Raw genomic sequence first — 12,546 nt, 5'->3', positions numbered from 1 at the left:
TATGGAATTAATCCAGTACAGCAGAACAAAGATGTACTGAGCACTTATGTGTGCCAATATGTAGCTCAGAGTCCAATAATGAGATAGATGTATAATAGTTCTATTAATTATTAATTACTAAAGCTAAATTTTCCCCACTGAGGTTTTGAGCTAAAATTAATAGTCTTAATTGCTGATTTTGAAAAAAAGGGAGCTAGGTTGCTGAAACTTAAGACAAATATCTCAGTTATATGGTATTTTATATATAGTATATTTTAAAAATAGCAGCACTTATTCATTAAACAAATTCAAATTGAGTTATGCATGAGGGCTTTCCAGTTGTTCTAACCAATTGTTCTTACTGCCTGGTAAATATATTTTCTCAGGATTTTTAGCGGAAGAATGCTTTCCTTCTTCGGATCAACTATATTACATTCTGTTATTTTAGGTGAGGTAAAATTAAACAAGTAAAAATAATTCTGATATTAACTCAAATGCGGTGAGAAGTCATCCCCTGTTGATGCGCATCACCATGTAGGACCTGAAGCTCTGGTGAGGCTCGCTCCTATGGGTGAGGCTTGTCAGAGAGAGGGGGATGTGGCCACCTGGGAGCCGATTTTAACCTATTACCGCACTGGATCAGCCGCCCTGTACAGTCACCTCCTTAATAATTTCTCATTTTCTTATATAAAAAAGACCACAAAGTCTTGGCATATTATAAGTAGTCCAGTTCACCCCATAATGATACAGTGAATTATATACTTTCCTAAACTTAATCATTTAGGATCTCACTTCCTTCCCTGCAGGCAAAAGCCATTATTTTTTACACATGGCTTCCAGCTGGTTTTCATTGAGGCCTTCAAAATCTATTTGAACACTGAGCGGTTTAAGAAGAGCTGCTTTATCTTTCTTAGTCAGCTTTTGTCACAGTACCATTTTGTCCTTGTGTTTTTTAAATTTTCAGTTTCGAAGGCAGAAAAACAACGTATATCCTTATTACGATTGTGTTTTGTCACTGGGCAAGGAGGTGTTGGGTTTTATTTAGAAGTTGATATCTCTTTTGAATATATTTACAACCTTTTCTTTCTTCATCGCCATTTTCATGTTCATTTATACACATGTATGTCATATTTCAGCCTGATGAGATTTTAGTGAATAAATAGGAAGGCAAGACTTATTAAACTTCTAAGTTTCTATTTGATCATGTCTTACCCATAACTTATTCATCAACACCCAACTGTTGGAGACAGGACTCCTTACTAGAAAGCTTTGTAAATTAATAGGTCCAGTTACTATAGACACTCCATAAATATTTGATAAATGGAATTTTTTTTTTTTACTCAACCCAAGGTCGATGGTTTTAAACATAATTTCTTTTAGACATGATAAGCACTTCTGATGAAGAAGGCAGCCATCAGTTAAATGTAAGTTTACCATTCTCTCTTTTTTTTTTCCAATTCATTTATTTATTTATTTATTTTGGCTGCATTGGGTCTTCGTTGCTGCGAGCAGGCTTTCTCTACTTGCAGCGAGCGGGAGCTACTCTTCGTTGCAGTGCGCGGGCTTCTCATTGCGGTGGCTTCTCTTGTTGCGGGGCACGGGCTCTAGGCACAAGGGCTTCAGTAGTCATGGCACGTGGGCTCAGTAGTTGTGGCTCACAGGCTCTAGAGAGAGCGCAGACTCACTAGTTGTGGTGCATGGGCTTAGTTGCTCCGTGGCATGTGGGATCTTCCCGGACCAGGGTTCGAACCTATGTCCCCTGCGTTGGCAGGCGGATTCTTAACCACTGTGCCACCGGGGAAGCCCCCGTTCTCTTGAGGATAGAAGTGCCGATGCATCCTTCTGGTTGTTTTTATGATAGTGTTGCTATTTGTGATACTGTGTTGAAAGTCCAGTAATATATTGATATTATGAGCTGAGTATTTCTTACTTAGTATGTGGATACATGAATATTTCTCTTCTCTCTAGTGTTAGTGGTGGTTTCAAGTCCTACTGTGTTTTGGGCTAGATCAGAGGACATGACTGCAGGTCACAGTAAAGGTAGACCTTACTGACAGTAGAATGCCAAGGCCCTGCTGCTCTGGCTCTGGCCCTGGCAGCCCCTCAGTTGTCATTTCTCTCCAGCGGAGGGCTGTCCGAGCTGTTCCTGTGATGGCAGCGCTGGTGGCAATGCGCTGTACCTGTGCTGTCCAGTATGGTGTTGCACAGAGTGGTTATCTAGCACTGGAAACGTGGCTCGTGTGACTGAGGGAACTCAGTTTTTTCTTTTTTTAGTTTTAATGAATTTAGATGTCCATAGCCGTATGTGGCTAGTATCTGTTGTACTAGGTGGCACGGCTCTAACACGCTGCCTTCCTTGCTGTTCTTCAAATATACCAAGTGTACTCCTGCCTCCCTGCCTTCTCGCTTGCTGTTTCCCTTCGTCTGGGATGCTCTTTTTCATGGTTTGGTCCTCACTTCCTTCAGGCCTCTGCTCAAATCCTACCTCTTTAGGGAGCCTTCCTTGAACCACTGAATCTAAAATAACTTCCTCTGCCCCCAATTCTCCTCCTTATGCTTGGCTCTGTTTTTGCTTATAGTATTTATTACTACCTGTTATCTTATTTATGGTCTGTCTCCTCTACTCTAGAGCCTTTGTTCAATTTTCTTATGTGATCTTGCTCACAGAAGACAGGAGAACATAATGTTTAAGGGCATGGGATTTAAAATCAGATATGTTTTAGATATCCAGTCCTGCCAATTAGAAGCTATGAGGCCTCACACAAATTACCTACACTCTCTGAACCCCAGTTTTCTCATCATAAATGGAGTAAAAATGCTTACTCCAGGATTACTGTGAAAATAAAATAAAATATAGCGTTTAGGCCCGTGTTATGCTCATAATAAACTTTACATGAATGCCAGCACCTATTATTAATATTAATAGTATTATCATTATTATTGAAGCTACCTTGATATTTCACTGCTGCGAACCCTAAGAAACTAACAATAGAAGCTACAAAAAAAGAAAGAGGCTTTTAAATAAACCCTTTAAAACTCTCTTTGTAGAAATTATCAATATCAGAAATGAATTGCTGACCAGATTAATTTAAGTTCAGTTGTGATGGAGAGAAATCCAAACCAAAATGAGATAGGATGAATTGTCAGGCTTCAGTTTGCAAAGGTCAAGAGGAAAGGGATGGATAGCTATCTTTACAGAATGATATATTCTGTTATTTGGGAAAGTCATGTGAAGAGAGATGAGAGACTTTAGGAATAGAAAGGTCAACTGCTGGGCCCATTTTGAAAAAGGGGAAAAAGGATGAGTCTGGAAAGTGGGCAGACTTGGGCACATTTACATAAATATCTGGGTAGCTGCTCCATTATACTTACCTTTTTTAAAAAATACCAGAAAACAATAATCTGGGCTTGGGAAGAACTTGTTAGGAAAGAGCATATCTCTGTTCAGCTGGCAGGGCATCCTCTGTCTTGGTTGCAGTAACTGTAAATTTTGTGGTTTCAAAAAGTCAATCAGTGAGAAATATGTGCCTGAAATATATGCCTATGTGTTCCTCAAATGAGCTGAGGAATAGGATGGCGTGTAGGCCATCCAGCAGGAATCAGTGACATGGCCTCAGGCCGGAGTTACTCAGGGCACTGGCTGGGGACAGGGACCAAACTTGAGTCATTCTAGTTAACCAACAAGGAATTTCAAACATCTCTGAGAAGTTCAGACAGAAAAGCTAAAATTCAGTTAAGTGGGTGTTCAGAAACCTGTCCTATGAAGAAGAGACTAAAAGAGTTGGCATTAGTTAGTCAAGATGTGAGAAAGTGCAGAAAATGTGACTTGATCCCGCTGTTTAGATGGAAGATTTGGGGAGAGCATTGGACTGATTTCCCCACCTGGGGAATACCACATTGTAAGCAGTAGGCTCTAATCTGCTTTTGTTCAGAGTATTCACACCACTGGAAGAAGCATTACACGACAGTCAGTAGAATTTCCTGATTGTCATAATAATAAGCTACCGCAGGTGGCTAGTGAGGAAGTGTATGCAGTTCTTTTTGCTAAAAATTATGTAAGACAATAAATAACTGCCTGGAGTAATCAGAACATTTCAGGGGAATGAAGATAGTTGGGACAGAGTAACTTGGGGACGCTTTTCATCTCAGATATTATGAATATTGTGCTCCTTCCTATCTGCTTGAAGATACTAGAAATATTATTTAACCTTCATGCAAATATTGTCATGCCTCCCAACTCAATATGGAACACTGTCTGGCCTGACACAGGATATCTCACTTTGTAGATCATTTCCATTGCTGTTAGTTCTCTGAGAAACATCTTCCTCTCCTATGATGGCAGCGACATTGTCATTGTTCCATGGAAACCTACTGTCTTAGACTGACAGCTCTCTGTGTTTAAAATTTCCAATTTTGAGGGTGTTCCTGAGATGCTCCATATTTCTAGGTTGTTCTGGATCCAAGTAGCACCTTCACAAGGAACTGTGAGGGCTAAATGAGTTAATCCATGTAAAGTTCTTAAAACTGTCTGGCACAGAGTAAGCGTTCAGTAAGTGGTAGCTATTATGATTATTGTTTCTCCATTTCATGTGTGGCTTCTCTGTATCTGTGTGTTACTACTGCTAGGTTCAAAGTTAGAAGGGGGAGTGAAATAGGCCAATTGGTGGGACCTCAGGAGAAGAACAAACCCTATCATGCAGAAAGATTACAGTAACTTCAAAGTATAGTTTTGGAAAATCTCTTTAAATCTAACCAATGCACAATGGAAAGCCCCTAAAGAACCAATCTAATTATTTAATTAAGTGGAACCGTTATGCTGACTTTTACTACAGAAGGCAAGCATAATTTAAAAAATGGGGCATTTTAATTCTCTTTTGTTTTCCAATTAACGCATTTGCTCTAAAAGGGGGTCCTTGTGCTTGAGTATACATGTTCTGTGAGTACATATTCCTACGTAATTTCAGTCTCTCTCTCTCCTTCTTACCGACCCCCCCCCAAAAATCTTCACCTGTTGATGTAGAGGTTCATTTATTAACAGTGCTCAAGCTGCCCAGATTACAACCTCAGAGCAAGTATCTTCCTGCCATCAAAGCTGCCATGAGCAGCGTGGGTCCACCGTGCAGATCTCCTCTCCCTGCCAGCTATAATTAGGATGTTGAAGTAATGGAGCTCTCACTTTTTTGCTGATGCCAGCTTACCACAGCAGACCACATGCGTTTACTCTTAGTTGAAAGTGGTAAAGAAAATGCCAAGAACATTCATTTTAATTGGTCGACACTATATGGACCTTTAGTGCCACTGTTTTATGGTCTTCTGTTTTAGATTTCTTTCTGCCACCAGCCATCAGCTTATTATAATGGGTATTCTTATTTGCATTTGATTATCCTTTTATTGTTATTTTGATTGTTACTTGTTATGAATTATTATTTTAAAAGTTTCATCCTCTTCTGTTACCTAAGTAACAGTGTCATCTGCCCTAATATCTATTAAATTCTACAGAAAAGACTGACATTTTCACATCGGTAAGAAACTAGTTTTTCATCAGGTAGTCCCTGAGACTAGGATAAATGGCAGAGATTGTTTTCTTAAATGCTTGCTTTGATGTTGATATTTTGTAGTTTAAAAAAAATTTGTCATCTGGGTAGTGTGTGGTGGTGCTGGTAGTGGTGGTACCAATGTTTCTCTCGTGTAACTAGACATGTTTTCTTCTTCATTGATTGGACTGAGTTCCCCCTGAGCTTTGGAAAACATTTAATTTGTTACTCTAACATGGAAAACACCACCTAAAATAGGAGAGAATGGTAAAAGAGAAACATGTGTTTTTTAAAAAGTGAACTCACTATTCTTAGAGGTCTTGGGAACTTCCAGGACGTTAGACACTGATCTGAGTGGAGGAAATTCGGTCTTTGCCTTTGGAGTTGACATAATACTTTCTAATGGGGACCTTCATGGTAGCCTTTTACTGTTACAGCACTGCTGCTGATGTTGCAAGGCGTGAGCAGCGGCTGAGTTCCTCTTCAGGGTCCCATGCGCCCTCTCCAGGAAGCCCTTCTCACATAGGCCTCTGAGGGGGACAGGGGCGAGTTGTTTGGACGATCTCCTCTGTATTGCTTTCTCTTTCTTTAGTCAGATTGAAAAAGTTCATAAATACATATTAAAATGGGAAACTATTTCATGCAGAGATGACGCTGAAGAAGCAGTTATGAGGATCAAGAATAAGCTTGCCTAACGAGTGGCAAATGACAAAACTAAACCAATGTAGTAATCAGTTTGATGTCCTTTATTCAAGGGGAACAGTCCATGGGTTGTAGTGGATACAGTTCCTCACAAGCAGTGGAACACTCTTCCGGAGGGATTTTGGGCCAGTTTTATAGAGCATTAGAAGTGGCGCCACAGGAAACAGGGCATGATTGGCTGGGGTTGCATATCTGACCTTATTTAGAAAGATCAGAGAACAAAGGAGTAAGTATGGAGCCCAGAGCTGGCGTTGCATTTGGGGATTTGCTGACAGGATACTGTGTTTCTGGTCAAGCAGAGCATTTATAGCAACATGAAAGTTCAATCTGCTGATGTGACACCCCAGGCAGGAGTGGCTGCAACTTGGATCTAGTATTTAAATACTAGAGGGTTGTTTTTTGTTTTTTTTTTTGGTTTGGTTTGGTTTTCTAATGAGTGGGGAATAGGTAGAAATGAAAGAGAAATTTAAATTAATTACAACTAGAAAACCTTGACATGAAGGATAACACACAAAAAAGGAAGTGGATTGCAGAACAAAGGATGAATAGTTTGTTCTCTAGCCTCTGGTGGCTAGGATTCCTGGTTTTCACCCAGGCTACCCAGGTTCAATTCCTGGTCAGGGAACCAAAATCTCGCTTCGAGTCACCACTCACTGCTGTCTCCTCGACATCAGTAATATTGAGGAGGTCCATTTATATGAGTATAATCTAGTCATTTAAAGGGCATAATTTAATGAAAAATTATATCTTTTAATTAATTTGGAAGTTTTTATATTTTTAAAAAAACATTCTTGTTTAAGGATTAAGATCAGGGCTAAAAGAAAATAAACAGAAGTTGTTCCTAATTTTATGGAGAATTGATTTTCTGACTCAAATACTGACTTATTCCACTGTTACACTCTAAGAGTAATTATGAGGCTGATATAATAATGACTATCATTTATCGGATGTTTGCCCTAAGCCAGAGGTGAACAAACTCTGGCCCATGGACCAAATCCAGTCTGCCACCTGTTTTTTGTTTTTTTAATTAATTAATTTATTTATTTGGCACGTTGGGTCTTAGTTGTGGCATGCGGGATCTTTCATTGCGGCGCGTGGGCTTCTCTCTAGTTGTGGCGTGTGGATTTTTCTCTCTCTAGTTGTGGCGCATGGGCTTAGTTGCCTTGCGGCATGTCGGATCTTAGTTCCCAGACCAGGGATTGAACCCGAGTCCCCTGCATTGGAAGGCAGATCCTTTACCACTGGACCACCAGGGAAGTCCCTGCCACCTGTTTTTATAAATAAAGTTTATTGGAACATAGCCCTGCTCATTTGTTTATGTTCACACTATAGAGTTGAGGCATCACAACAGAGACGGCATGGCCCTGCTAAGGCTGAAATATTTCCTGTTTGGCCCTTTGCTGAAAAAGTTTGTCAACCTCTGGTTTAAGGCAAGCACTGTTCTTTACATGCATTATGTCATTTAATCCTTCCAACATCCCTAGAAAGTCAGTGTCTTATCTTTCTTTCATAGATGATGAAATTGAGGCTTAAAGATGTTTAGTGTCCTGCACAAGGACACCCAGCTAAGGGGAAGAGTCTGGACGGGAGCCCGTGTGATCTCGTCTGTAGAGCCTGCACTTCTCCTCTGGGTCCAGCTTCTTTGTCATTGGGCTTCAGAGAGGTGGCACACCACGCTGGTGAACAGCAAGGCCCTGGGGCCACAGGTCCTTTGAATTCGGATGACCTCTGGCAACAAATGACTTAACTTCTTTGTGCCTCCGAATGGAAACATTACTATTATTAACCTCTTGTTTTGTAGATGAGATTCTGAATCTCCAGAAATTCTTTTAAGTTTTCAGAAGACCTGAACTTAACCATGACTACAGCACCACTACAGTGCTAGCTAGACAACACATATTTCAGAGGGACGATGGCTTTTGAAAGGTGAGATTGTGAATCACATATTAATTTTGTTTAAATTTTAATTATCAGGTCCTTCATAGACAGCAGTCTCAGCCAGCCAAGGAGAGCTCCCCTCCCAGAGAAGAAGCACCTCCCCCACCTCCTCCGGCTGAAGACAGTTGCACCAAAAAGCCTCGGTCTCGCACAAAGATCTCTTTGGAAGCCCTCGGGATCCTCCAAAGCTTCATCCATGATGTGGGCCTGTACCCTGACCAGGAAGCCATCCACACTCTTTCTGCTCAGCTGGATCTCCCCAAACACACCATCATCAAGTTCTTCCAGAACCAGCGGTACCACGTGAAGCATCATGGGAAGCTCAAGGAACACCTGGGCTCGGTGGTGGACGTGGCCGAGTATAAGGACGAGGAGCTGCTGACAGAGTCGGAGGAGAATGACAGCGAGGAAGGCTCAGAGGAGATGTACAAAGTGGAGGCTGAGGAGGAGAATGCGGAGAAAAGCAAGGCTGTGCCTGCTGAAATTGACCAGAGATAATGTGAACTGCCACCAGGCAAAGCAATACATCGGTCCAAGGATTTTCTGTTTTAGTTTCTTTAAAAACATTTTTTTTTTTTTGCTTTATTTTATTTTTGTCTTTTTTTGGTCTGTTTTGTTTTCCTTACCTTTTTTTGACATCTCTCTGTTGCACAGGATACACCTGTAGACTGAATAAGTTCAGTATTTCTGAATCAGACATCGCCTTGGCAAAGACACTAAAGTGTTATGCTTTACAATGGACTGGATCATAGTCATTATAATCACAGGAGACTCTGCCTTCATTATCCTTGCACTTACGGAAGAGACACCAGGCAAGTTCCAGGATGAAAAGACCTATGAAATAAATGAAGGAAGCTACAAGTGTGTGTGTATATGTATATGTATATATCTATATATTTACATATATATATTAAATTGCATGGGACAGAGAACTTTACAATCCGAAAGAATAGACTGTGAAATGAGTTCTTAAAGAAGAGACTTGTTTATGTATTAAAAAAACCACTTCACAGTGAGTCGCTTTGGCTTTTTGATAAACTGCGGCCTGCTCTCAGGGTGGGGTGACTATTTTTGAATTCCTATTTATTTTCTGTGTTTGTCCCTGATTTTTTTTTTTTTAATTCTATGGCTTCCTATCTGGCAGCTTGATGGGTAATTTTTGAGGTATGTATTTAACAAAACAAATCAACACTGCCAAAAAAAAAAAAAAAAAGAAAGGAAGAAAGAAAGAAGAAGAAAGTAAAGTGAAAAAAAAATCAGGGCACCTTAAAATGATACCAGTCAAATTAATCTTAAAGACACAATGCACACTTAAAATGACTCGTGTTCCGTTATTCAACTTGTCGTTACTGTAGTGAACAGATGCATTTCTGTGGAATTCCAAATGAGTAAAGCTGAAATTCAGTACAGAGAAAACTTGTCCATTAGTGCAGTCTTGATAAAATGACATACTGATGTCAGACAAATGGAATTCACAGTATGAGCCACATTTTATTGTGAAATTTATTTACCTGCTTGTGGCTTCAGATCTTAAAATTAATAAGCCTGCTCATTTAAAACTTGTTTATTGTTGCTGTTTTCTTTTTCTTTTTTTTTTTAAATAGAAAATAGTTCAATGTAATATTAAGTTAGAAAAGAAGTTGCTGCCCAGTTAAAGGGGCTCCCTCTCAAATAAATCTCCATCCCTTCATCTCCCGAAAGACGTTTCTCATTTCTGTTTCACTTTGGGCTTCCTCTTTGTACGTATTCCGTCCACCTAACCAGACGTTTTCAGTCCTTGCTCTCACGCGCCTCATCCCTTCCCTACTATGGGGGCAGCCCTAACAAGAACCCGTTTTTGAATCATTGTGCAGCTCCAGGCAATAGAGTAAGCAAAGCAATTTCAGTGGAATCACGTACTCGTCATAAATGGAAACATTTTCCCAGTTACCTACGTAGCAGTTACCTTACATAAAGCAGAACTAATGCCGACTGGCTGTTTAGTGGAATGAGCATTAAAGCTGCAATCTACTATAGTCCTCCCACCGCCTCTAGCTTCCCATCAGAAACCATTACTTCCCACTTCTACTTCTAGTCATTGCAAGAGGAGACCTCACCTTCAGGACTGGCCAAGTGAAACTAATCTCATGCTTCAAGGTGGCCGTCAAACAGTCCCACACGGTTGGATTTTTTTTAGAGTCGTGCTCTCATGCAACCTTTTCAAAGACCTCATGCAATATCACTTTGAAAGTTATTTTCTGTTTACTACACAAACATTGTAATATAACTGTTAATACTATTTATATATTTGAAAGGTATAAAAGGTCGGAGTTAAAAAAAACAAACCTCTATGTGTAGATATTAACTCAGAACTTAACAATATACAGGGAGAAGACATGTTGCAATACAAGCTAATTCTAGCTGCTCAGTAACCTCTGGAGTTTTTAAAGGGACATTTTCCTGTACTTTTTCAAATAATGATGTTTAAAAAATTATCTTGACATGAGCGTCGTATACCTTTGCAAAAGGATGGTTGTTTGCAGTCAAGCCCTGGGCCTGTCCTTCCTATTTTCTGTAGTATGCTGCAGCTTTAATCAGAACGTCCATGGTTGCTGCTTCCTAATATCCGAGTTACTCTTTTCCAAATTGTCTTCTTACACTGTTGCTGAAGGTCACTCTGTACACGTAATGGAAACTGATTTTGCCAAGCTCTTACAAGGTGGTTCATCTATCGATGGCATCCGCATTTGGTATCTTTTACACTTCAACCAAAAATTTATTAGGTATTTTTCAATGCTAAGTCTTGCCTTTTATTTTTTAATTTCACTGCCAAGTTTGCAGTGGTTCTAAGTGAATCTGTGGGCATTTTAGCCTGTGGTCTTGCCAGATCTTTGCGAATTACAATGCATATATGTCTATTTATTCAATATCTGTCATATAATATCTATTTGGAAGAAGAAACTTTCTCTTGTAGTGCCTCTTGACAAAGCACAATTTCCCGCCTTTTTTTTTTTTGTGAAATGAAAAAACAAATTGTGTTTTATTGCGATATCAACAATGTGAATAAGGATTAACATATTGTAAATGTTCTTTTTTCCATGTAAATCAACTATCTTTGTTATCACTAAGTGATAATTAATTTTTAACTTATGTGCATTGTTAGGCTGTTAGAATTTTTTGGTTGTTAAAATAAAATGCATTCAAAAAATATGACTTTGTCAAGTATTTTACTGGGCATTGCCCTCTTTCCCACTTGATTTTTTGTGTGGAATGAGACCTGGTGAGTGTAAGGAAAATCCATTCCTTTATTTACAAGCCAGCTGTACCTGCAATTACAGATGTTTGAGTCCTGTCCAGTGCAAGAATTTAATTGCACATGTGAATGTATGTGCACCTCTGTGTGTTTATAAACGTATGCATGCTCACATCCTGGAGCTGGCAACTGGGGGAGTCATTTGCCCAGATGTTTTGTTGTATACAAACAAAACTCAATTTATAAAGATATATTTATGGGCTTGCTTCTTTATTTTTCTAGTGAATATTTTCTGTTTATAATTAAAAACCCACAAATGACTGCGTGTCAGGAAACTTTTGGAGCACATATGTCCATGGTTAATGGACATAATAAAAGTCTTTTATATTTAGAGCCGGGTACCATAATGTGAGCATAGAGGAATGCCGGAAGGATTGATGTATCTGAGAAATGTGTGAAAATGATTTTTTAGAAAGTGCTCACAACGGAAAAAATTGCTCTAAAGACTAAAGTTAATAAGGAAGGAGCAAGTGCTTAGCTTCAGAACTGACAAAGAGAATGTCAATTAAAAAGTGTTTTTTTTTTCTTTTGATATGGTAAATTGTTTTTCCCGGGTTTTCTTTCTTTTTTCTTTTTTGTTCATTTGGTTGGCATACAGATGTAATTTTTCTTTCCTTTCTTCCTCAGTTTCACTTGCCTTTTTTCACATGATAGTTGACAGCCCGTGGACTGTGTAGATAAGTTTTAAGGACAGTTTGTGGAAACTGGGTGTTTGCAGAAAGGCAGACAGCCCCACAGCACAGTGCTAAAGGTTTTTAAAGAAAAATTAGAGATTCAGTAGAGGGTGAAACAAGTTGCTTATGCAAATGTACATGAATTCTGCATTTGGGATAAAGACATAGAAGTAAAGCATGTGTGAGATAGTCTGCCTTTTAACACAAATGCTTTCCACCTGCCTGAAGTTGTGTTCTGGGGGGTCATAATTCACTGGAGGTGACAAACTCAAAACCGGTGGCTCTGCCCACGGATGGATTGGCTTTGGCCTAGAAGGTGGTCTCTGTGCTAACAACTTTTATTTCCAAGAAAACAAAGTCAGAGATTTCTTGACTATATGTTAAGTCATGTCGTCTCAGAGCCATCACTTTACGGGTTGAGTTTTTG

At 39.5% G+C, this 12,546-nt stretch overlaps 1 protein-coding gene across 3 annotated transcripts in view; it reads left to right on the top strand.

Annotated features, from left to right (window-relative positions):
* SATB2 (SATB homeobox 2) overlaps positions 1-11,304 on the top strand; it is a 189,916-nt gene extending 178,612 nt beyond the window's left edge. For all 3 annotated transcript variants that reach the window (XM_057551675.1, XM_057551673.1, XM_057551674.1), the window contains one exon: positions 8,190-11,304. In XM_057551675.1, coding sequence (XP_057407658.1) covers positions 8,190-8,651 — 462 coding nt within the window. In that variant the 3' untranslated portion in view covers positions 8,652-11,304. The remainder of the gene's footprint in view (positions 1-8,189) is intronic.
* The last annotated feature ends 1,242 nt before the right edge of the window (positions 11,305-12,546 follow it).

This window comes from Balaenoptera acutorostrata, chromosome 8 (genome assembly GCF_949987535.1).
Source record: "Balaenoptera acutorostrata chromosome 8, mBalAcu1.1, whole genome shotgun sequence".
NCBI classification, from domain to species: domain Eukaryota; kingdom Metazoa; phylum Chordata; class Mammalia; order Artiodactyla; family Balaenopteridae; genus Balaenoptera; species Balaenoptera acutorostrata.
Note: the sequence above shows the minus strand (reverse complement) of the source record. Positions and strands in the feature narration are given on the sequence as shown.